Genomic DNA, 22,147 nt, shown 5'->3' with positions numbered 1-22,147 from the left:
TAGCAGCAGCACAGACCTCTATGTAACCAGATGGATTTCATGTGATGTGCTACCTACCTGAGCCTTTTCTGTTGGTCCGTCTATTTCCCTGTGAAAAAAAAACCCAACAAAAAAAGACACCCGGCACATGCCATCCTTCTCAGTCAGAGTGTGCCCACTAAATGTTTTGAATAAGTAAAATGGTTTGTCAGTCACACAGTTCTCTGAGCGGATGCAGCTCTAGTTTCTGTGCAGCCAGCCTGACAGGAGGCATGGACCAGTCAGCATAAACGGAAAGACTCTCTGCTTTATCCAAACAGGAAGAAACACATGAAACCTTGGTCTGTCATCCAGAGTGGATGGAGATGCACCTGCCAATACAATGGCTGATTGGAGATGCCTTGAATCTCAATTGGCTCCTGGCAATGCTGTGAGATGCCTACTGTATACAGCAGCTGTTTGGGAGATGCATCGGAAAAGAGACAGAGAGGTTCTTGTAAACTCAGATAAAGAACAAATTGTAGCTTGTTCAACAAGTCTGCAGTTATAGTCACAAAGCCATGCATTGATAAACAATTAATATATTGTGTAGCATTGAACTTTTTTCATCTCCACATTTTAAATGTATATTGACAATACATAAAATGCAGTTATAGTCACAAAGCCATGCATTGATAACCAATGAATATATTGTGTAACATTTAACTTTTTTCATCTCCACATTTTAAATGTATATTGACAATACATAAAATACACTACACAATCAGTCCATTGTTATTATTATGGGGTTTCCGTCATGAATGACCAACAATGACAATGTAATTACATGTAGGAGTAGATAAGTGCTTCCATGATGCCCAATGCGCATAAACTCAAGCAAAATAATTCCAACTTCCCAGTTATATATATCTTAAAGAGCTATTTAGTAGCTACATGTGGAGGAAATTCACCTGGGATCCACTCACCCTTTTGCTGTGATTCCAGCTGGCTGTATGTGGAGTCTTTCAAAGCGGGTGGAACAGTATCGCATTCCAGGAGCAGCACTACTTGCGCCGAGGAAGCGCATAGCCTGTAAAGCGGCACTGCGGCATTGGTGTATCAATGCGCCCGGTCCCCACTTCGGGATCCTGAAGCACGGACAGGGGAGAGGAACCGCTTCGCCTCCTTGCAGGATTTTTTTGTTTGTTGAATTTTCCCATTTTGTTTTCCGCTGAAAAGAACGCCGTTTCCCCGAATGCCAACGACTTGTCTGGATGGTCTACCACTCACAAGGGTTTGCATTTCTTGGTTTTGCATGACGTGTCTTGGAGGAGAAAAAGACTCGCTTTGTGTGTTTGTGGAGATAACGCGGAGCAGGAGGCAGTGCCAGTCGCTGTTGTGGGCTGGACTGGCCACGGAGCGTGAGATGTACTGACAGAGAGAGGGAGAGAGAGAGAGGGTGAGAGGGAGAGAAGAAGAACAGAGTCAGAGAAAGAAGGATAGACAAAAAAGGACTGAACGAATACTGCAAGGGATAGTATGTAATGCATGTAGAATGACTGAAGGGAGGACATGTAGGGAAAGACGTTATACCGCTTTACTGGTGCTATTTTGTGTGTGACATTATTGAGGCTTGCTTGTACGGGGCATCAGGTTAGGGTTCTGTTCTAGTCAGACGGTTCTGGACATGGAGGAGCTGGATTTGCTTTCAAAGCCCAAATCAGCTGCATTGATGAAACGGTTTTAAAACCAAATTTGAATGCATCCTTGGATAATGCGTCCTAAATACAATTGCGCGAATTGTCAAAAGACTGCGTTGTGCTCATCTGCATATTCTCTCTAAAATGTGCTCATCAACGCCTCATGTCATTACAATGATAGTGCAGTCATGTCAAATCACGTCGTTTTTTTGTGTGTGAGAACTTCTCAGATCAACAAAAGCTTGGAGTTCATGGTGTGTGGAAAGCAATGATGTAATGTCAGGAATGCGCGGTGGTGCTGGCGGAAGGTGTGTTCCCACAATGCGTGGAATGATCAGCGCTGTGCCATCAGACTGATGGGCATTTAAGCCAACACGGGCGAGCCAGACATAAACCCGAACCCAGTGTTGACCATAACGGGATTTGGCAACCTGTCATCTGTTACACCAGTTGTGCCTCAAAGAAATATGTCTGGTGGAATCTGTCTTGCCTGTTGTATAGGTTGTCTGGTTGTAATAGCCAGATCTTTTATTACCCAACTGCCCAAATTGTGACAGCTATGATTGATTGACGCTTTACAGACATTGATTGACAGGGCAGTCATTCCAATTTGTGACAGTCAGATGTCAGACATTTAATAGGCTACCAGTGCTAGACAAAGGGGTATGTGGATGCTGCATAACAGTTTGATAAGTTGATAGTTTAGAAATTGACCCTTTCCATTGCCAGCAACTGCATTCACTGATTGAACAGCACCAACATGTCAACATGACTGAAGTGACTGTGTGTTTCTTGCAGGATGGGACATAGGCTAGTCTGGTTTGTTTTGTGTCATTGAGTCATTCACCACTAACAATTAATTGAATTAAAATAACATTTAAAAGTGGGCTATTTAAAAGGTTGCAGGCAGAGCAATGACATCTCACAGGACATACCTTTCTCAGAGGAAAAAAACAGGTGCTTTGGATTGCTGCATGGTTGAAAATGCCTTGGCCTTTGGCCTTGGTGCTCTTCTCTGTGGGTATTTTTGGATTATTGGAAAGTATTATTGGAAAGTAAGACAGATCCGAGGCACTCAGGATAAACACAGTATTTTGGCTATAAAAGCTTGTCAGTGCGTTTTGGTCTGCTACTGTAGGTCATCTTCAGGGTGTTGCCATTCAACTCCACTCTCGGTCTAGAGTTGGTGTTTGACCATTGTGTGTCAGGTCACAACAGTAACAGGTATCATTAGCACTGCATTGCATCTGCACTGGAGAGGTGACTTTAGGCAGAGAGGCTATCATACCTGTACATGGCTGAGGAATAGGCTTTATTTGCCTTAGACAAGAGTTTGTGTGTGTGTGTGTGTGTGTGTGTGTGTGTGTGTGTGTGTGTGTGTGTGTGTGTGTGTGTGTGTGTGTGTGTGTGTGTGTGTGTGTGTGTACTTGTGTGTGTGTGTACTTGTGTGGCTGTCCATGGTTGTGTACTTGCATGTGCGAGTTTGTCCATTTCTGTGTTTATTTGTGTGTGTTCGTGTGTGTGTGTGTGTGTGTGTGTGTGTGTGTGTGTGTGTGTGTGTGTGTGTGTGTGTGTGTGTGTGTGCGCGTATTTGCGTGCATGACTACATGCGTGTGTGTGTGCGTATTTGCGTGCATGACTACGTGTGTGTGTGTGTGTGTGTGTGTGTGTGTGTGTGTGTGTGTGTGTGTGTGTGTGTGTGTGTGTGTGTGTGTGTGTGTGCGTGTGTGTGTATTTGCGTGCATGAGTGCATGTGTGTGTGTGTGTGCCAGGCACATCATGGCTGCAGATGAAGGCTTGCTTGGTGAAGCCATTCTCTTGTTCTGCCTGTGCACAGATAGTGTTTCAGTCCACAGTATGAAGCATCTCTTCACCTGAGAAGACATGGGGCCTATACTACAAAGCTGGTTCAAGAGTAAACCAGGTTAAGTTTTCTATTAGATGGTTTACCTCTTAACTTAACCTGGTTTACTCTTGAACCAGCTTTGTAGTATAGGCCCTTGGACATGCACATCAACAGGGCGCTTTGCATTGTGAGAAACAGTGGGTGCAGTGCAAGGCAGGACAGGGCAGTGTAACCATGGTATTATGGTGTATTACTTGCAAAAAACATATCATCATGTTAGTCATAACAACCTCTACTGCTTGACAAGATTTTGGGATAATGTTGGGTGAACATAGGCCTATGATGCAGTTGAACTGTTATTTGTATACCTTACTGTGTTTCAGTAGATCCTAATTCAGTAAAGTCTATTGCTCAGACTTGCAGTGTGCATATTTTTTACCCTTTTACTTAGCAGATCCTAAGTTGGCCATCATGACATGCTTACATGCATAGTAATAACAACGGATGCCTTTTGGGAATCGTGTTTGTTTACATATGAGGTATTAAGGCAACTGATAAAGGCCGGGATGGGGGGGGGAATGAGTTGAGCTTAGAGCCCGAAGTGCTAGAGTTGGGATGAGGATCAAGAGCAGCCAAAGGCCACAGGATTATCTTGTGTAAAACAATCCAATAGAAATTCAAAATAAGCTTAACCACGGGCTAGGCGGGCCGGTGGGATAAAGCACACTAATGTTATCTTCCTGCGAGCAATAAATAGAGACAGTGTTTATGTGACACGTCTGATATTTCACACTAAGTGTGTTTGGGTCAGAGGGGGTTGCCTCGAGGCAGTAATGCATTCTCCAGTTTGTTATGCGGTGAAGTAAACATGTTTCAAACCTACGCTGTCTGCTCTCTCTCCCTGTTCTCTTTCTGTTCACTCTCTGATCTCTCTCTCTCTCTCTCTCTCTCTGTTCTCTCTGTTCTCGCTCTCTTTCTTTATCCCTCTTTCTGTCTCTGTTCTCAATGTCTCTCTTTCTTTCTTTCTCTCTCTCTCTTTCTGTCTCTCTCTCTCTCTCTCTCTCTCTCTCTCTCTATCTCTCTCTCTCTCTCTCTCCCTCCCTCTCTCTGACTTCCAGGAAAAGAGAGAGCCGGGAGTGATGAGATGGTGCCCGTGAAGGAGGAGATGGGGTCTTTGGAAGTCAACCGCGCTGTGGCCTTTTGTGTTCCATTTACCAAGGATGGATGTGTGGGGTGATCAGTTCGTTTCATTCTCCGGCTGAAGTGTCTGTTTCTTGTCTGGAATTGGCCGTGTGGTTGTTCTGACAACGAGAAGACAGCGTACACTGCAGCGTGGAGCTTGAATATATATGGTGGTGGTTGAGCGCCTGGGGTTTAAAGCGTCCAGGAATTTCATGTGGCACGTCACATTGCATTAAGTTTTACCTTTGAAGCTCTCTAGATCTTGGATCTCTGACAGTTTTTTGTCTTTTTATCGGGAGTGCGTTCTTGGAGACACAGAGGCTTGGTTTACTTGGATTACCCTGCATTTACTGCTCTCGCCAGTGGAACGGATTATCTGAGCTGCGAGAGTGTTCCAGTATCCCAGTGGGGAGAGCAAAAAGGGTGGATCAGAGCTCTTCCTGTCAGGCCACGAGCCAGGTGGAAATATGGATGTTCCACGCTCCAGTGGGGTCCACAAAAAGAGGAAGTCCCGCTCGGAGCGGGACCGGGAGAGGAGGGGCAACGGAGGAGGGGTGGTGGTGAGGAGGGGGGCTGCTGGAGCTGGAGGTGCAGCCTTGCGCTTCTCCTCCGACTCGGATGGGGAGGACAGCACCAACCCCCCCTCCACCGCCTCCTCGCGCCCTCGTCCTCCCAGGAGGAAGAGGAAGGAGTCCACCTCGGCTGAGGAGGACATCATTGACGGCTTCTCCATCTCGGGATTCATGACACTAGAGGCTCTGGAGGTAAGGGCTGCTGGTGATGCCTTTTGCAGGCTCACCGTGTTATTTACGTCTCGCGTTGTGCTTTGTAACTTAATGCAAAATGAGCACTTAATTGCGTTGGTTTTCTTTTGTTCTGTTTGTTGTTGTTGTTGCGAAGCTGTCTGTGAATAATTAGGGTATTTGTTCCAGTTTAAGCTGCTGTTGTTTCCTTGAGGCCTTTTCTGATGGTGCTTGGTGTTGATATGGACCTCTTTTTTATTGTTGGTGGTGTTGTGGCAAATCTGGTTGTTATAGGCCCTACATGTGGATCCGTCATATGTGGAACTTCATGCCACATCTCTGTCATTGTTGTATTGTTTTGCTGCTCCACTGTGGCTTTGGTCAGTATGCCACATCAATTCTTGTGACAGAGGCATACGTGATCCCCAGAGAAATGCTTTAGTTATAGTGGCTTTCTGCCCACAGGGTATTCCCGTACGACTCATTTGCTTTTTTTATTTCCAGACTTGTACACGTACGTCCCTTGTAATAACTCCAGCATGATCACAAAGCCGACTTGACAGACTCTTGTCACAGCAAAAAACGATGAGAGTGATTTTTGAACTAGCTCGAAGAGACTATTACAATACATGCAAATGAATGCTATTTGCTAACACTCTAACTTAACGGCATCACTTGTCAGTTTACAGTAGCTGTCGAAGCTTAAAAAATAAACATAAGGTACTAGACATTGTTTGCAGTCGTGATTACATACTGTATTGGCAAAGTGTAATGTGTAGAATCCATAGCTTGCCTACGGTACGTGATGGCAGCTCTCATGGAAGCTGTCTGTAAGGCGATGTTGTTACAAGGTTATTTATGCCGTGTTAAGGTAGCGCTGTCAAATCTCTCTTGTTCCGCTTCACTATGTAATCTCTCACAGCCTAGCTGTTGCATTGTGTTGAGTAAGCTGTGAGGGAAAGACCAGCGCCGTTTCTGTCTTTTTTTCCTTCTTTTTTTCTTCCCATTCCCTTTTTCTTCACCTCTCCTTTCAAGCACGTCAGACATTTCAAGCCTTTTTTCCCTCCGCCCCCTCCTCTACCAGCAGTGTCAACGCCGTTGCTGTCAAACCTGGTAGAAGACATCTCAGGGTGACATCGCATTTGACACCGCTGTGCAGCCGGGTCGCTGAGCCCTTTAGCCATGAGACTCTTGGCTAGACCGGCTCCCTCCTGCCTGCTTGGCTGCTCCTTTTGATTGGCTCATGGGTGGACAAAAGGGGGTTCGGGGTTGAGCTGGAGGGCACAATTCACCAAAGAACCATCTATTATTGCCTTACCACCAACAGTTTTTTTGTAAAGCAGCTTTAGAAATTACTTTTACAGTACAAAATATTCATTTTTTTTGGGTACTGTAAGTATAAAGAGATGGGGGAAACGTTGACCGACATCATAGGATTAGGGTTCGAGCTGGGGGGTATAATGTACCAGAGAGCCACCTATTTATTACCTTACCTTGTTCTGTAAATTACATTTACAATACTAAATCTTCATGTTTTCAGGGTACTTTAAGTATAAAGATATGGAGGAAACGTTGGCAGACATCGTGGGATTAGGGTTTGGGCTGGGGGGCATAGCAATGTATTGGTGGAGAACCACCTATTTATTACCTTACCACCCAAAGTTCCATTGGCGGACGTAGGGTAAGGGTTTGGGCTGGGGGTGTAATATACCAGAAAACCACCTATTTATTACCTTACCAGTCATGCTGAAATTCCTCCAAATGATAAGAAGTGTAATTAGAGCAATTAGCAGACTGCTCAGATCCTGAAGGATGGGAACAGGCTCCTCAGGGGACACTAGGTCCAACTGTCAACTGAAGAGCAGAGTGCTTTGCTTTCTCTCTTGGTACTCTGCAATTAATATGCAATTATTATACTGTATACAATATAATACAATGCAACATTTATTTATATAGCACAGTATCATAGCATTGAAGTTGTGTCAAAGCGCTTTCCAAATACACATGCACACATACACATTCCCACATCCACACATCAGCTCTCGGGGCTGCTGTTTGGCCCTCATTTTCCCGGGTTCTCGTGAGAAAATGCACACATACATACACATACACATACACATACACATACACATACATACATACATACACACACACACGCACGCACACCAGTAATAATAGTCCTAAAAAGATTCCTCTGGAAGCCACCGTAACATTGCCTAATTCCATAACATATGACCAATGCATTGGTCATAGAAGTCCATTGTCAAGGCTAGAGCTAGGGACAAGGAATAGCATGATGTAACGATTGCTATAAAGCCAGACAGACTGCCAGACAGAAGCCAGCCAGTGGTACTGTAAAAAAAAAATCACCTTACCACTGTCATTACAGCAGGTGCACTTCTTTGTCTCATGGTATGGTATTGCAGGTAATATTTAACCTTTTTTGTCTTTGTCTTTGTACAGATCTTTTTCATAGCCCTGTCCCACAGACCCTTGATGGTTTCAATTTGTGAGGGGAATTTCATTTCAGTTCCTCCCCAGAATCTCTCTCCAAGGTGTTCCTAGCGGCTCCCGCTTTGAAATCAAGACATTTCCACTCGAGGCTACATAGCAAGCTTCAGACGTTTCCCTCAGCGCTGAACTGTCAGAGTATAGGAGTTTATTAGGTATGGCATTGGAGAGAGGCACCGGGGAGGGAGGGAGGCGTTGTGGCCATCACTGCTCTACTCTCCTCTGACTCACACCCCCCTGAGAAAGCACTGAATCAGTCAGGCCTTCCTGCCGTCCTGCCTGCACCTCTGTGGGAAGGCTTTTGCAGTAACCGCATCTAAAAAGCCAGACCCATTTCTCCTTTGCTTTATTCCTCTCCTTCCGTTATGAACGCTAGAACCATTACTGTCCTCCTTCTCCGGCAAAATGTTTTTTTTCCCCCAAATGCATGAATAACTACTCCTCCTACTCCTTGCCATCCCCTGCAGAAGCTTATACACTGTAAAAACGCACTGTTAATTGCACATTTAGAGAGCAGTCTGGGACCAAATACAATTTAGAAGATGTTAAATCAACTCTATACGTGCTGAATTAACACTGCATTTTTATGACTGTGTAGTAGCTCTTTATTGACTGCCTCCATTCCCACTTCCCATTGCTTTCAGTGTGAGTGGTATGGGGAGAGGGCCCTGCTATCTGAATGCAGCTGGGACTACTCATGCTTTTACCAATTGTTTTCCCTGTGCCTTCAGCCATGCTGTATTGAATTGTGTAGCAGACCCCCAGGAAGATCCTCTGTTTTTCGGATGTGTGTGTGTTGTGTAGTGTGTTGTGTGTAGAAACTGGTTGCTTGTGAGAGCAGGCTCCTGAACAGACACAAATCTGAATGAAATATGTTATGTGCATAAATGGGCTGCGCCCACCGGTCCTGGAAATATTCTATATTTTTAAAAATCTATTACAACAGACAGCTCTTATGCCAAGATAACCGGACAAGTGAGGTAGCAGGAGTGGAATACTAATAAATACATGCAGGCATCCAGGTGGCTTACAAATAACAGACGTTGCACCTGGAGTGCTGTCATGAACCCCTCTGACCGGGGTCTAACCCCAGCTACGCTCACGCTGGCCAAGAAAGCCTCCTATCACCTGGGCACAGTTGGCACAGGCTGACCACAGCTACTCAGCAAAAAAATGCAGTGCTAATTGAACACTTAGATAGTTGATTTGTCGTCTTCTAGAGTGTATTTGGTCCCAGAGTACTCTCTACGTGTTGAGTTAGCGCTGCCTTTTTACTTTGTGCTCACAGTTGGCACAGCCTCCCCACAGCGACTTACTGAGTTCAGTCAGAAGGAGACCTAAGAACTCCTTGGCATCTAGATGTTGGTATTACATTACATTACATTTAGAAGATGCTTTTACCCAAAGGGACTTGCAAGCGAGGACATTTTAGGCAGCAAAAATGTGTGGGAAGATGTACATAGTGTGCAGTACAGTAGACTAGTACAAAGGCAAAGTAAGGTTATTGCAGATGAGAAGGGTTTCTTGTCGTCTGAAGGAAAACTGTTTCAGAAGAGAAGGGTCCTCTTGTGTGATCTGGTGTTTAACAGTGTTTTGTCCTTCTACTGCAGAGTAAAGAAGACATAACCTTTCAACGCAAGGTTTCTTTAATATTGTAACCTTTTTTATTTAGTTTCACACTGAAGTTAATATTTATCGAAGCAAAACACACACTGCAATTAATGGAACTATTCACCTCCCTTATTGATTAGTTTCACATCCTATCCAACCCAGTCCTATCTCACTAAATGGTCAGGCCCATTTTGGGGCTCTTTGTTTTTCCATCATTGAGTTGATTCGTAGGATTTCATGAGTATATCTGAAAGCCCGGTGGTTGTTTAAGACAAAGTAAAATGAGCTGTGGAAAAGGCAATAAAGACAGAGTACATGTGCTAGCTTAGCGTTGGTGATTTCTTGCTGGTGAATGGAAATTGCACCCCAGTGAATAAGATTTTCAGTGTAAAACGCAGACTTAAGAGACGCTGGGAGATGTGTGGCTGGCTATATAATATAATGCCCTACTCTGTGGTTTCTCCTGACCCTAAACTGGTAGCTGGCGCCAGGCCAGCAGTCTCCTTTCATGAAGAATCTGATATAACGAGACTGGACTGGCCGGAACAGCAGAACACTGGCGGCGGCATGCATTAGCCGAGCCTTGTCCAAACGCTACCCACTTCAGTGATCATTGTGTACGTTTAACGGTGCGTTTGAAACGGCAAAACCTCACATATTTTTAGTTTTTTTTTTAGACAGTAAGCATAATTCAATGTTGCAGAGGGTAGCAGGCCATCTGCAAGTAAGTAGGAAGAGAGAGCTTGCGTGTCTGTGAAATTTGTATCGAGCCCATGGATTTTGTTTCACTGGCTTGTCCCGGGCGGGAGCTGTCTTCGGGAACGCTTTGAAAGAGCACAGGAAAGGGAAGGAGGAATTGATTAAACACTTCATTGTGGAGGGCACTGTGAAAATGCATCTATTGATATACTGTCTCTGCTGCTCCTTTTAAAAAAACACATACATACACAGAAAGCGTGTCAATAGCGGAAGAATGAAGATGCATTAGTGCTAAGCCAAGTAGATGTTCAAGCTGTAGCGTACCACATGTCCTTGCTTGATTGATTGCGGCTCAGCAGAGTTTTTCTTGGTGCCAGCCAGTCTTCCATGTACTCGGTTTGTCTCGAGATTAAAATGTATCCATTTTTTTATATAAGGAATACCTCTTCTCCTCTTTGCCTCACTTAAGGGTGTACTTCAGTTGTGCAAGTCAGCACTGGCTGTCTCTTCTGTGCCTATATACTAAAAAGAATATGCCTGATACACACTACTGCCTTAGTAAGAAACGGTAAAAAGCGAAGTGGGTTGGGCCCAGACAGAGCCAGTTTTACCAACAGACAGACTAGGAAATTGCCTAGGGCCCCATCAAAAAATTGCCCACTGTAGGGCCCCCCCAACAGTCAACCCTGCCATGGTAAATACCAGCAAAACACAATCGAAGAGGCTCCCATGTCTAGGCCTATATTTACCAACAGGCAGACTAGGCAATTGACTATTGACTATCAAAACTGCCCACTGTAGGGCCCCCCCAACAGTCAACCCTGCCATGGTAAATACCAGCAAAACACAATCGAAGAGGCTCCCATGTCTAGGCCTATATTTCGCCTAGGGCCCTCAAATTGGTAGAATGGCCACTGATTGGGCCAAACCATAGGCAGTTCTCCAGCCAATCAGCAGCCAGTTCCAGCAGCACGGAAGGGAGGAGTTTAATTGTTTGGCTGTCAGGTGCAAAATATCAATAACCCTTCCCTCCCAAAGCCCAGACCGACGGTGGCGTATATAATTTCCAGCCTTCTCTCCCTGCGCATTTATTTCAGCTCCTTGGCAGTAATGGCAGTTATTCATTTAGGTGCATTTTCCACCTGTCACGGGGATGATATATGATCTGCATTAATGGGTTTTGGCAGCCGCCGTCGCCGATGACTGACACATCAAATATGACACCTTGTCGTCTCTGCATATGTTTAACACCTCAGTCGGATAATCCAATGGTGGAGATTTTTTTTCATATGGTTGCCGACAGTTTTTTGGTGTATTATTCAACAAAAACTGTGACTCAGTCAGAGGCCTGGACGGCTTTTGCAATGTCTAAGGTCTGCCCTTTGGCACGTAACGCTATGGGAGAACAAGGCTTTTGACACCAGTGGAGCTGCGCTATAAATCTTTAATAGCCGCCGGAAGCCCCTGGAAAGTGTTCTATGTGATGAGGGCCCTGAGTGTTTTTGAACTGCGGCTGTGTAAGAGTTTCGGAAAAGATCACATTTCAGCACACCTCATGAAAGCTTTCCTATGTCGTTTTTCAGCTGAATACCATTGTTTTTGTCGGCTTCCTGAAGTATTGTGTGCTGCGTTTTCCATGCTTACTGTAGCTGTTTTAACAAAGCAGTGGATGTTTTGGTTTAGCATTTTGGTAAAATATTTGCATGAGTGAATAAGGAAAAGGAATTTAATGCTTGAAGGATGCTTGAAGGCTTGAGGGGATTTGTGACTGTGCCACTGCTTTATGTATCGTTATTTATTTCCAGAATACCATCCCATCCTTTCCCATATTAGTGGTTGAGGTTTCTGAAACACTAAAAAGCACTTTTACCTGAAAATCATTGTTACAGGTCAGAATTATTGTTGTGCTGTTGCACAAATGCTGTTGTCACAGTCCTCTGTGTTGTCACAGTCCACTGAATGCAGTGCCATCCACCCACACGCAGACAAACATACATGTGAAGAATGCATGTGTACGCAGGCGCGCAGGCACGAAGACAGGCATGCAGGCACGCACACGCAAACACACACACACACACACACATGTGCGTTCACACACACACACACACACACACACACACACTCACACACACACACACACACACACACACACACACACACACACACACACACACACTCACTCACTCACTCACTCACTCACTCACTCACTCACTCACTCACTCTCTCTCTCTCTCTCTCTCTCTCTCTCTCTCTCACACACACACACACACACACACACACACACACACACACACACACACACACACTCTCTCTCTCTCTCTCTCTCTCTCTCTCTCTCTCTCTCTCTCTCTCTCTCTCTCTCTCTCTCTCTCTCTCTCACACACACACACACACGCACACAAGCGCTCTATATAAGCAGCAGATGTGTTAATATCCAGTGCGTGGCAATATGGCTGTTAAGCACAGTAAATGTTTACTCTGGCACTGGTGTTTTAATGCATTGGGCAGAAGAAGCTCATTAACGGCCAAGAGGTTGTCGGTGTGGTGGAGGTGGAGGGGGAGGGGGAGAGAGACCGCGTTGGTCCGATACCTAGTAAAGTGCTCCAACAGCCGCGGCCAGCAACAATTCCCACCCAGCTCTCCCGACATCTGTTCACCGATACGCAGTGTTGCTTTTGTGGCTTATAATTAAAAAACACCTCTTCTGCACACGGTATGATAAATAAATAAATATATAAAACAAAGCACGATTGTTGGTGTTGGAGCTCAAGATTATTCAGCCAGTGACTTTCTTTTTTGCACTTTTCACACTGTCATTGCCGTCCCATCTCTCCCTGGCCTGTGACCTTCTGGTAAACTCTGCAGGTCTGATGTCAGCAAATGCCTTATAGGCCTACATAAGTGAGTGGAATAGATCTAACACATTACTCTGAGTGGGGGACTAGGATTTCAGGATCAAGGTATATGTATTGTACTGTATATGAGAAAATAGCTTTCCCAGTGCTTCATGCTGTTTGTCTTACGGTTATCCTGTGTGCAAAAACAGCCGGCACATCTATTGAGGTGAAACACTTGCCTCACCTTCCACTGTCAATTTCACTCAGATCACTGTTTGATGGTATCTGTTCTGCCTCCTTGTTAGCCTCCAAAAGTTTTAGCAGCCGTAGCGTAGCTCCTCAAAACTCTCCTCCAGCATTCAGCAGAGGCCCCATTCCAAGGACATCATCTTAAAATCATTTATGATGGGTCAAGCACTCCTGCTCAGTTCCCACCTCCCATTTGTCTGTTCAGTCCTTCAAATGCCATTTTATTTTCCACAAGTGGCATCCTCCGTCCTCCAGGCTCCACCGTCTGGCACTATCTAAAAAAGCTGTGGAGCCGTGCTGCGAGTCGAACGAAGGCCCCTGAGAAATGGCTGAGTCACCATATGCCTTATCATCATTGTTACGGAGCAGCTGCCTGTTTAAAAGTCAGCTGTTCGCTCACTGGCACTGCGGATGACTATGTGTCTGAGAGGATGTGCGTAAGAGAGAGTGATGGCTTACTTAAGGACATCTTGTTTTTTCTAACTGTAAATTTGACACCAAAACAACTGCAAGATGTGACGTTGCCAAAATATCTCCCAGAAAGCATTCCTGTGATTTTGTCTTCACTCATGTTGTGACATTTATGAATTTGATTTGAATTAATAGCCGTTTGAATCAGGGCTTTGAACCGGTTCAAGGAACGAAAACGAAAACCGGGAACTTTTTGTATTTTACAGGGAACAGAAACGAAACCGGAAACGTTATTATTTTTTATGTTCTGGAACGGGAACACTTATTTAAAAATAATGGTAACCGGTTAATACCGGTTAATACCGTTCCTCAAAAAAAAATAAAAGTTAATATTTTCTGCACACATTACCATGACGGCTGAGGTTCACGTCCTGTGTGACATCAGACATTCTCTGACTGAATGGAGAGAGAGCTGTGGATTACAAAGTCTCCACTCCACATCTTAAATACAAAGCGGATTCCAAAAAAGTTGTGACACTTTGTATTTTGTGAATAAAATCAAAATGCTGGCATTTTCAAAACATCTAATATGTTAATAAGGTAGAGCATTATGTACAGAAAACATATCAGTTGTTAAAGTCGAGCAGAATTATTGTTTTGAGGTAATTATGTGATCATTTAAAATTTGACCCATGCAACAAATCTCAAAAAAGTTGGGACAGTGCCAAAACATGTTGTAATAGTTGGATAATTCTAAAAATGACACAAGGAAGAATATTTTAAAAGGAACTATATTGACTGCCAACATAAATGCACAACTAAAATACCATCACAGAAAGGCTGTGGCACTCAGCAGCGAAGATTTTGAGGGACTAATTACTTATCTATTACACAGAAAGATTGAATTATCAAAATTGCAGGCATATAAGGCCTATTTCCGTAATATAGAGTTCTGTGTAATCATTGCATGAGTTATGAGATCATGACATACTTGTGGTCAATAAGCAAACTATGACACTCCAACAATGACAGCTCTCGAAAAAATGACCATAAACACAACACTTGATTAATGCACATGATGCAGACATTAAACAGTGTTGCATGCAGAAAAGCTCATTCTATGGACCTAGGAGACATGTGAAACTGTCCTCTGATTACAGGATGGAAAATATTTAATCCTATTTTAAAATTATGGAGTCATGCACCCTCCAGGTTATATAGAAAAAGCAATACTTCAGCTTGATTTAGTGGTCAGTCTGAAAGACAGCATATACGATGGTAAGGGGGTGCAGAGGTGACTTGGTTAGGGTCTTCTTACTCATGTAGAGCATTAAAATGAATGTTGAATGATACATACAGACTTTAAAACAGCAAACATAGCTACCAAGGCATTATATTTTGGAGCACCGCCTTTAGGTATTGTCCACTAATGATGGCAAATTTAACTCTCTACTATGTTCCAACAGTGTGGTTCCATCATAAGAGTAAACAGGTCACAAAATTGTTTTCTTGCAGTCAGGATATGCCCATATTAAGCATAAAAAAAGGTAAACAAGTTGAAGAACACACCTATCAGTTGAGCTCCTGAAATCATGTCTCGCACATCAAAATATCTAATTTTTGAATAAAATTATGCCATCAGTCAAAGTATTTAACTGTTCAGTCTCATCCCTTGTGTTGTGTGTAGTCGTATCTAATATAAAATGCATTTTATTGGCCCTGTCCCAACTTTTTTGGGATTTGTTGCAAGGGTGAAATTTTAAATGATCACATAATTACCTCAAAACAATAATTCTGCTTCACTTTAACAACTGATTTGTTGTCTGTACATAATGTTCTACCTTGTCAACATACTGAATGTTTTGAAAATGCCAGCGTTTTGATTTTATTCACAAAATACAAAGTGTCCCAACTTTTTTGGAATCCGCTTTGTAAGAGAAACCACTGTCATACAAAAGGGCAGAGTTTCCATTGCGTCATTGTAAGACATTGCAGAGAAGCGCATGTAAAGCGCACCGACAATGTTCGGCGTTATTGGGCATCCATGGCCGCTTCAAATATGCCCAAACTCACAATGTCCATCATAGCGCTCCCTGTGACCCAAGTCAGTGTGGAGCGCGCATTTTCATCATTGAGGTTTATTCTCCGCTTCTCCGCTTAGGTCGTCCCTGAATGACAAAATTCTGGAGGATATTCTTTTCATCCGCTTGAATAAACAGTTTGGAATGTAGGCTGACTCATTTGCACTTCCGTCTTTCTTGGATAATTAACGTCAGTTAGGCCTATGGGGAGTAATCAGCTGACAGGAACGAAATTAACCGTTCCGGGAACAATATTTTTTTGTTCTAACCGGTTCGGGAACGTCAATTTATTGGTGGAACCCATAACCGGAAACGTTATAATTCCGTTTCTGTTCGGAACGGAACGTTTGGAAAAAAAATACGGTTCAAAGCCCTGCTTTGAATACATCTTCATTCCTGTTGGCTGTTGCTCCTTTGCAGTTCAAAAAATACTCCGAAATGATTTGCTAATTAGCTGATTTAACGTAAAGGAAATATGGATGTTGAATGGATGCACCCCTTTTTGTTGCTGGTCAAATGCTCTTCATCTTTTCATCACTTGATTTTGATTTTGCTCCTTTTGTACTCCAGAAAGTGAGTTTACTCTCCTCTTCCTGCTAAATTTTTAGCCACTCTATCCTGATGTAATCTTCCCCGGCGCCTCACGACTTTATCAACCAACTGCTGTGTGTTTTTGGAAGGGACCCGGTTGCAGCAGCAAGGGTGTTGCCCAGAACTGTGCATGATTTATGCTCCCACACTCCAAAAAACCAAACCCACCTGCCCAGCCACCCCCCAGCCCAGCTGGCAGGGTTTAAATCTTGGCGATGTTTGTTAATGCGGCCTATATCAGCGGCGAAGAAGACATAGCACCCAGGAGCGTTGCTGCTACATTAGGTGCGAGTGAAATGGCCTTTTTATTCAAATATAATTGACTCCTCAGAGTGGTTTTGTAGTAATATGTTTCACAGGTCTGGGTGTCACTGTCTCTGAGAATTCCGTTCGTCACTCTGTTTTGTGTGTGTGTGTGTGTGTGTGTGTGTGTGTGTGTGTGTGTGTGTGTGTGTGTGTGTGTGTGTGTGTGTGTGTGTGTGTGTGGTATGCACGTGCGTGTGTGTGTGTGTGTTTGAATTTCGAATGAGAGCCTAGCAAGGAGTCTTTGCCAAGGATGATTTGAAAATGCTCCCCCTGGATCACTCTCTCCCAGTACAACACCCCGCCCCCCACCCAAACAAACCGGCCCCCATCCGCACAGACACTCCTCTATCTGTCTTCTGCTTTACTATCATTCCTTTCTCTCCTCTCTTCTCTCTCTCTCTCTCTCTCTCTCTCTCTCTCTCTCTCTCTCTCTTTCTCTCTTTTTCTCTCTGTCGATTGATCTCTCCTCCTGATCTCCTCTCTCCGGTCTATTTTATGCTTTTTGAAGGGGCCACTGCCCTTATTCAGATGGTTTTCCAGTGCATTACTGTGCTCCTCATCCCTATACTTCCCCTCAATAGAGGAGTATTATCACCCTCCACTCTATACTCTACGTCCCTTGTGGTGCTCACAGTCCTTCCCTTTCCTCTCTTCTCCTCTCTCTCTCTCTCTCTCTCTCTCTCTCTCTCTCTCTCTCTCTCTCTCTCTCTCTCTTTCTCTCTCTCCCTCTCTCTCTCTCTCTTTCTCTCTGCTGTGCTCCTCCTTTTACTTCCCCTCAATAGAGGAGTATTATTGCCGTCCACTCTATACTCTACATCCCCTGCCAGAGGAGATTCAGGCCTTCCAGCAGCAGGCTGGTCCCAAGTACACTCTGTGTGCATATGTGGAATGGCTGTTAGAAAGAGAAGCAAAAGACGCCTATGTATGGCGTGCTCTCTCTCTCTCTCTCTCTCTCTCTCACACTCTCACTCACTCTGTCTTTGTCTCTCTCTTTGTCTCTCTGTCTCTGTCTCTGTCTCTGTCTCTGTCTTTGTATCTCTGACTCTGTCTCTCTCTCCCTCTCTCTCTCTCTCTCTCTCTCTCTCTCTCTCTCTCTCTCTCTCTCTCTCTCTCTCTCTCTCTCTCTCTCTCTCTCTCTCTCTCTCTCTCTCTCTCTCTCTATCCCTCTATCTCTGTCTAATACAAATGCTTGGGCGCTTGGACCATACAATGGTTATGCAGCAATGTGTTTTTGAAAGTCTGTCTGTCTGCCTGCATCTCTCTCTCTCTCTCTCTCTCTCTCTCTCTCTCTCTCTCTCTCTCTCTCTCTCTCTCTCTCTCTCTCTCTCTCTCTCTCTCTCTCTCTCCGTTTCTGTGCTAAGTGGAGGAGATGGATGTGATCAGGCCCCTGGGTATGTTTGGAGATGGCTAGCAACAACATTTTGGCAGGAAGAGTAACTATGACGATGGATCATCTGCCAGTGGTTAGCGACGTTCCTTTGTCTGCCACAGGCACATATTGCAGCGGAAGAAATGGGCAGTTTTTCCTTCTCTTAAATGTGTTCAAAAGAGCAAGATGTTTTGCTGCTCTCTGTAATAGCTACTTTGTTATTTGATAATAATTCGGAGTGTCTGTGTGTGTCCTCGAGTGTGTGTGCGTGCGTACGTGGGAATGAAGACCAGTGCGCATGTGTGTTAATCGACTCAGGTGGCCTAGATCTACAAAGTGTTCAGTTATCAGTGTTGTTGTGTTTTTGTCTGTGTGTGCAAGTGTGTGCACACCTGTATTTGTATCTCTCTCTGAGTATGTACAGTATGTGTGTAATTGTTTGTGTGTGTGTGTGTGTGTGTTTATGGGTGGCTGGTGGTTGATAATGAGCGTAGAACAAGTGCAAGGTTAAAAGTGCACCCCCGGGCCCACACACACACGCACGCAGGCACGCAGGCACGCACGCACGCACGCACACACGCGCACACGTGCACACGCACACGCACACGCACACGCACACACACACACACACACACACACACACACACACACACACACACACACACACACACACACACACACACACACACACACACACACACACAATAGCACCCATTTAAAGAGCACAGCTTGCTACTCGCACGCAAAACAAGCTGTACGAACAAATGAACCAGAGCAAACCTTGCCTGCCCTATCTGCTCTCGCAGGCAGCCCTCCTCTACATCCCCAGGGCTGCTGGATGCTTTTGGCTGGGCCCAGGACAAAGTGACCTGAAAGGGCCCCCACCCAATACATACAATGTAATGAGGACTCACTTCTGGGGCACCCTCTGCCTGGGCATTATAGGACAACTGACCTGAAAAATAAGCTATTTATTTCAGAGATTTTGATATGATATTTCAGATGTAACCGCACAACATAGCCTGTCAAATGGTGACAGTCACATGTATCTGATACTGGCTCTGATACCGGACCCCACACACCTAGAATACCAAATGTTCTGTGGGAAACTGTACTCAGTAGAAAATGCAGTATTAATTCAGCACTTAGAGAGCCCATTTAACATCTTCTAGAGTGTATTTGGTCCCAAAGTACTCTTTAAATGTTGAATTAACACTGTTTTTTTTAACAGTGTACAGTGTTTGTAACACAGCCATGTAACCCAGGTGCATGCAGCACGGCACCGCACTGCACCGCACTCAGGGATTAATGGAGTGTGAACTGTAACATGTTGCCCTCTCCCTCCCACTCCCCTTCGCCCTCATCACCCCACCCCCACCTCACCACTCCCCACGTTACCCACTCTCCCTCCCCACTCCTCCCTACTACTCCCTCCCCACTGCTCCTTCTCCCTGTCCCTCTCATCACCCTCTCCACCCTCCTCTTTAGCCACTGCTCCCTGCTGCTCCCCACTTCTCCTAGTCTCCGCTTTACCCATTCTCCCTCCCTACTGCTCCCTCTCCCCCTGCCCATCACCACTCCCCGCTATACCCACTCTCCCTCCCCACTGCTCCCCACTGCTCCCTCTCCCCCTAGCCCTCATCACTACTGCTCCCTGCTCCTAGCTTACCCACTCTGCCTCCCTCTGTGCTAGCCATTTGACTGAGCCTGTTAGGCAAACACAAGCTGTTTATTAGGGCAGCCTGTATTGCATTGCCGCACTCCCAGAGCTGGCCGGTATTTCAGATACATGTATTTACAAAAAGCATTATAAATTACGCATTTTGAATATTCGTATTTTTAAATACGTATTTTAAATACTTGTATCTGAAATATTGGCCAGCTCTGCACGCTCCCCCTTTGTCTGTTCCCTCTGTGTCTGTCATCCAGAGAAAAAGATGGGCTAGGTTGCAGGTCTTCAGAGCACTGCAATGCCTCTCTCATTACCATGCTGTCTCGATGCCTGTGGATCTTTGTCAGTGATGGCTGTTTGTTTGTTGTTGGTGTTGTTGTTTTTGTTGTTGTTACTCCCTCCCTGCCTGTTTTTGTTTTGTTTCTCATCTCGTTCCCCTTGTCTTTTTATCCAGATCGTGATATGGCTCTGTCTCCTACGGGCTAGTATCTCATTAGCATCTGTTCTGTTCGGGGTCAAATAGCACCACTGAAACACATTTAAATGCTTCCTAAGTTATTCTGTGTGGAAAATTACCTGGTGATAAAGTTGTCTTGGCAGGAGATTTAATTTAGCATGACAGCCATTTTTCTGTTCAAAACAAAAAGGAACATTTAATGACATGATATTTAGCATGTGGTTTCTTCAGAAACCCCAGGAAACATAAAGTAACGCTTTGCACTTTTCAGTGCATGCTTTGTGGAAGTGGGTGTATGTACGGTAGTATGTGACCAATAAACTATCCTTGTATTCTTGAATGAATCACGTCACTTCGATGTTGATTAAAAGTATTTTGAGTTTTTGTGCTAATATCTTGTCAGTGAGGCGGTTAATGAAGTTAAAGAATATGAATATGAAAGAATATGCCCATTTGCTTGCGGACATTTGCTTTGCTTGTTTTTTTGTGTGCGTTTTTACAAAGCAAGTAATGGCTTCCTGTTCTGTTAAATTTTAGTGAAACAGTGTCAAGTATTGCTCACATTTTATGATGTGGGGGATACATTTGATGGACCTGTTTTCTGGTGACAAGACAACTGTGTGACTCATGTTGGATTGGTCACAGTCAGTGGAGAATTCTTGAGGGCAAGCGATGGGAGCGCATGGGAGAGAAGACTTTTTCACACCGCCATAGGATTTGAGTACCCAGGATTAGCTGTCTTGGAAATGCTGTACTGTAAAAAGTGGGGTGTTTCACATGTGGTGCGATTTTCCCAGACCATAAAAATAAACGCTCGGCACATAACAGGCTTGCCCATGCTGTCTGAGAATGTTATCGGGCCAACCACAAGGGAGGGCAGCACAGAGAGAAAAAGCGAAAAAGCACACTGCTTTATCATAGTTATCACAGTCTCAAATGCACAATAACTATTCAAAAATGTTTGGCTTCTGATATCCAGTATTTTTCTACTTAATATAAAGGTCGGAGGAATGTATCAAGAATCCTGTCTAAGCACGGAGTGTAGGGTGATGATTTGACCTTATACATCGGTGTTGAGTGAGTGTGTAATAATTCACCCTCAGCGGAGCGAGCATCGGTGCGGTTAGTTTCCCCTGTTTAATGCAGGCGGCACCTCATGCGGCAGTCATCTGAATTATGGTGCCCAGTCAAGCACACGCTCACTCACACACACACACACACACACACACACACACACACACACACACACACACACACACACACACACACACACACACACACACACACACACACACGCACACAGGTGCAAATGCTTGGCTGGTCTGACATTTAGTGATGAGCCCACGCAAAGAAATAAATAAAAGCGCACAAACAAAAGCATCAAAAGCACAAAGCAAATGTTTTCCGAAGCTGTCGGATGTTCTGTAGGTCAACTGTCGATCATCTGACTGGCTCGGAGGCCCCCCCGCTTATTAAAAACAAGCACAAGTGCGTGCACTCACATATGCACACACACACATACACACACATACAAATACACACGCACGCACGCACGCACGCACGCACGCACAAACAAGCAATCAGACAATCAGGCAAGTCAGTTGCACCGGCCCCCGCTAAGTTCGGCCCTGGTTGCCTGGTGACACGGGTAAACAAACAGGCGTCAGCGTTGCCATGGCCACTCATGACAGTGCAGGGCAAATGTGATGCGTGGAAGATGAGACCCAGGGGAGACATCATGTAACCAGAGACACGGGAAGGGAGATGGGCTGCCAACATAAGGCTGCAATAGACACAGGCTATGATAGAGCCAATGTTGGAGTGTGGTATGACCATGCCCTACTGTTGTACTGTCTATGCCCTATACCCGGGATGGGAAACTGTCATGATAAAGTGAGCCACATGACCAGGGATCTGACTGAAA

General features: G+C 44.7%; 1 protein-coding gene across 13 annotated transcripts in view; it reads left to right on the top strand.

Annotated features, from left to right (window-relative positions):
• Positions 1 to 1,084: 1,084 nt before the first annotated feature.
• auts2a (activator of transcription and developmental regulator AUTS2 a) overlaps positions 1,085 to 22,147 on the top strand; it is a 596,658-nt gene continuing 575,595 nt past the window's right edge. For 6 of the 13 annotated variants that reach the window (XM_063203283.1, XM_063203279.1, XM_063203282.1 and 3 more), the window contains exons 1-2: positions 1,085 to 1,252; positions 4,623 to 5,450. In XM_063203283.1, coding sequence (XP_063059353.1) covers positions 5,154 to 5,450 — 297 coding nt within the window. In that variant the 5' untranslated portion in view covers positions 1,085 to 1,252; positions 4,623 to 5,153. The remainder of the gene's footprint in view (positions 1,253 to 4,622; positions 5,451 to 22,147) is intronic. The other 7 variants (XM_063203278.1, XM_063203280.1, XM_063203277.1 and 4 more) reach the window with 2 other exon arrangements.

The sequence above is a fragment of the Engraulis encrasicolus genome, chromosome 7, assembly GCF_034702125.1.
Source record: "Engraulis encrasicolus isolate BLACKSEA-1 chromosome 7, IST_EnEncr_1.0, whole genome shotgun sequence".
Classification (NCBI taxonomy): Eukaryota; Metazoa; Chordata; class Actinopteri; order Clupeiformes; family Engraulidae; genus Engraulis; species Engraulis encrasicolus.
The sequence above is the reverse complement of the archived record's forward strand: the minus strand, read 5'-3'. Positions and strand labels throughout refer to the sequence as shown.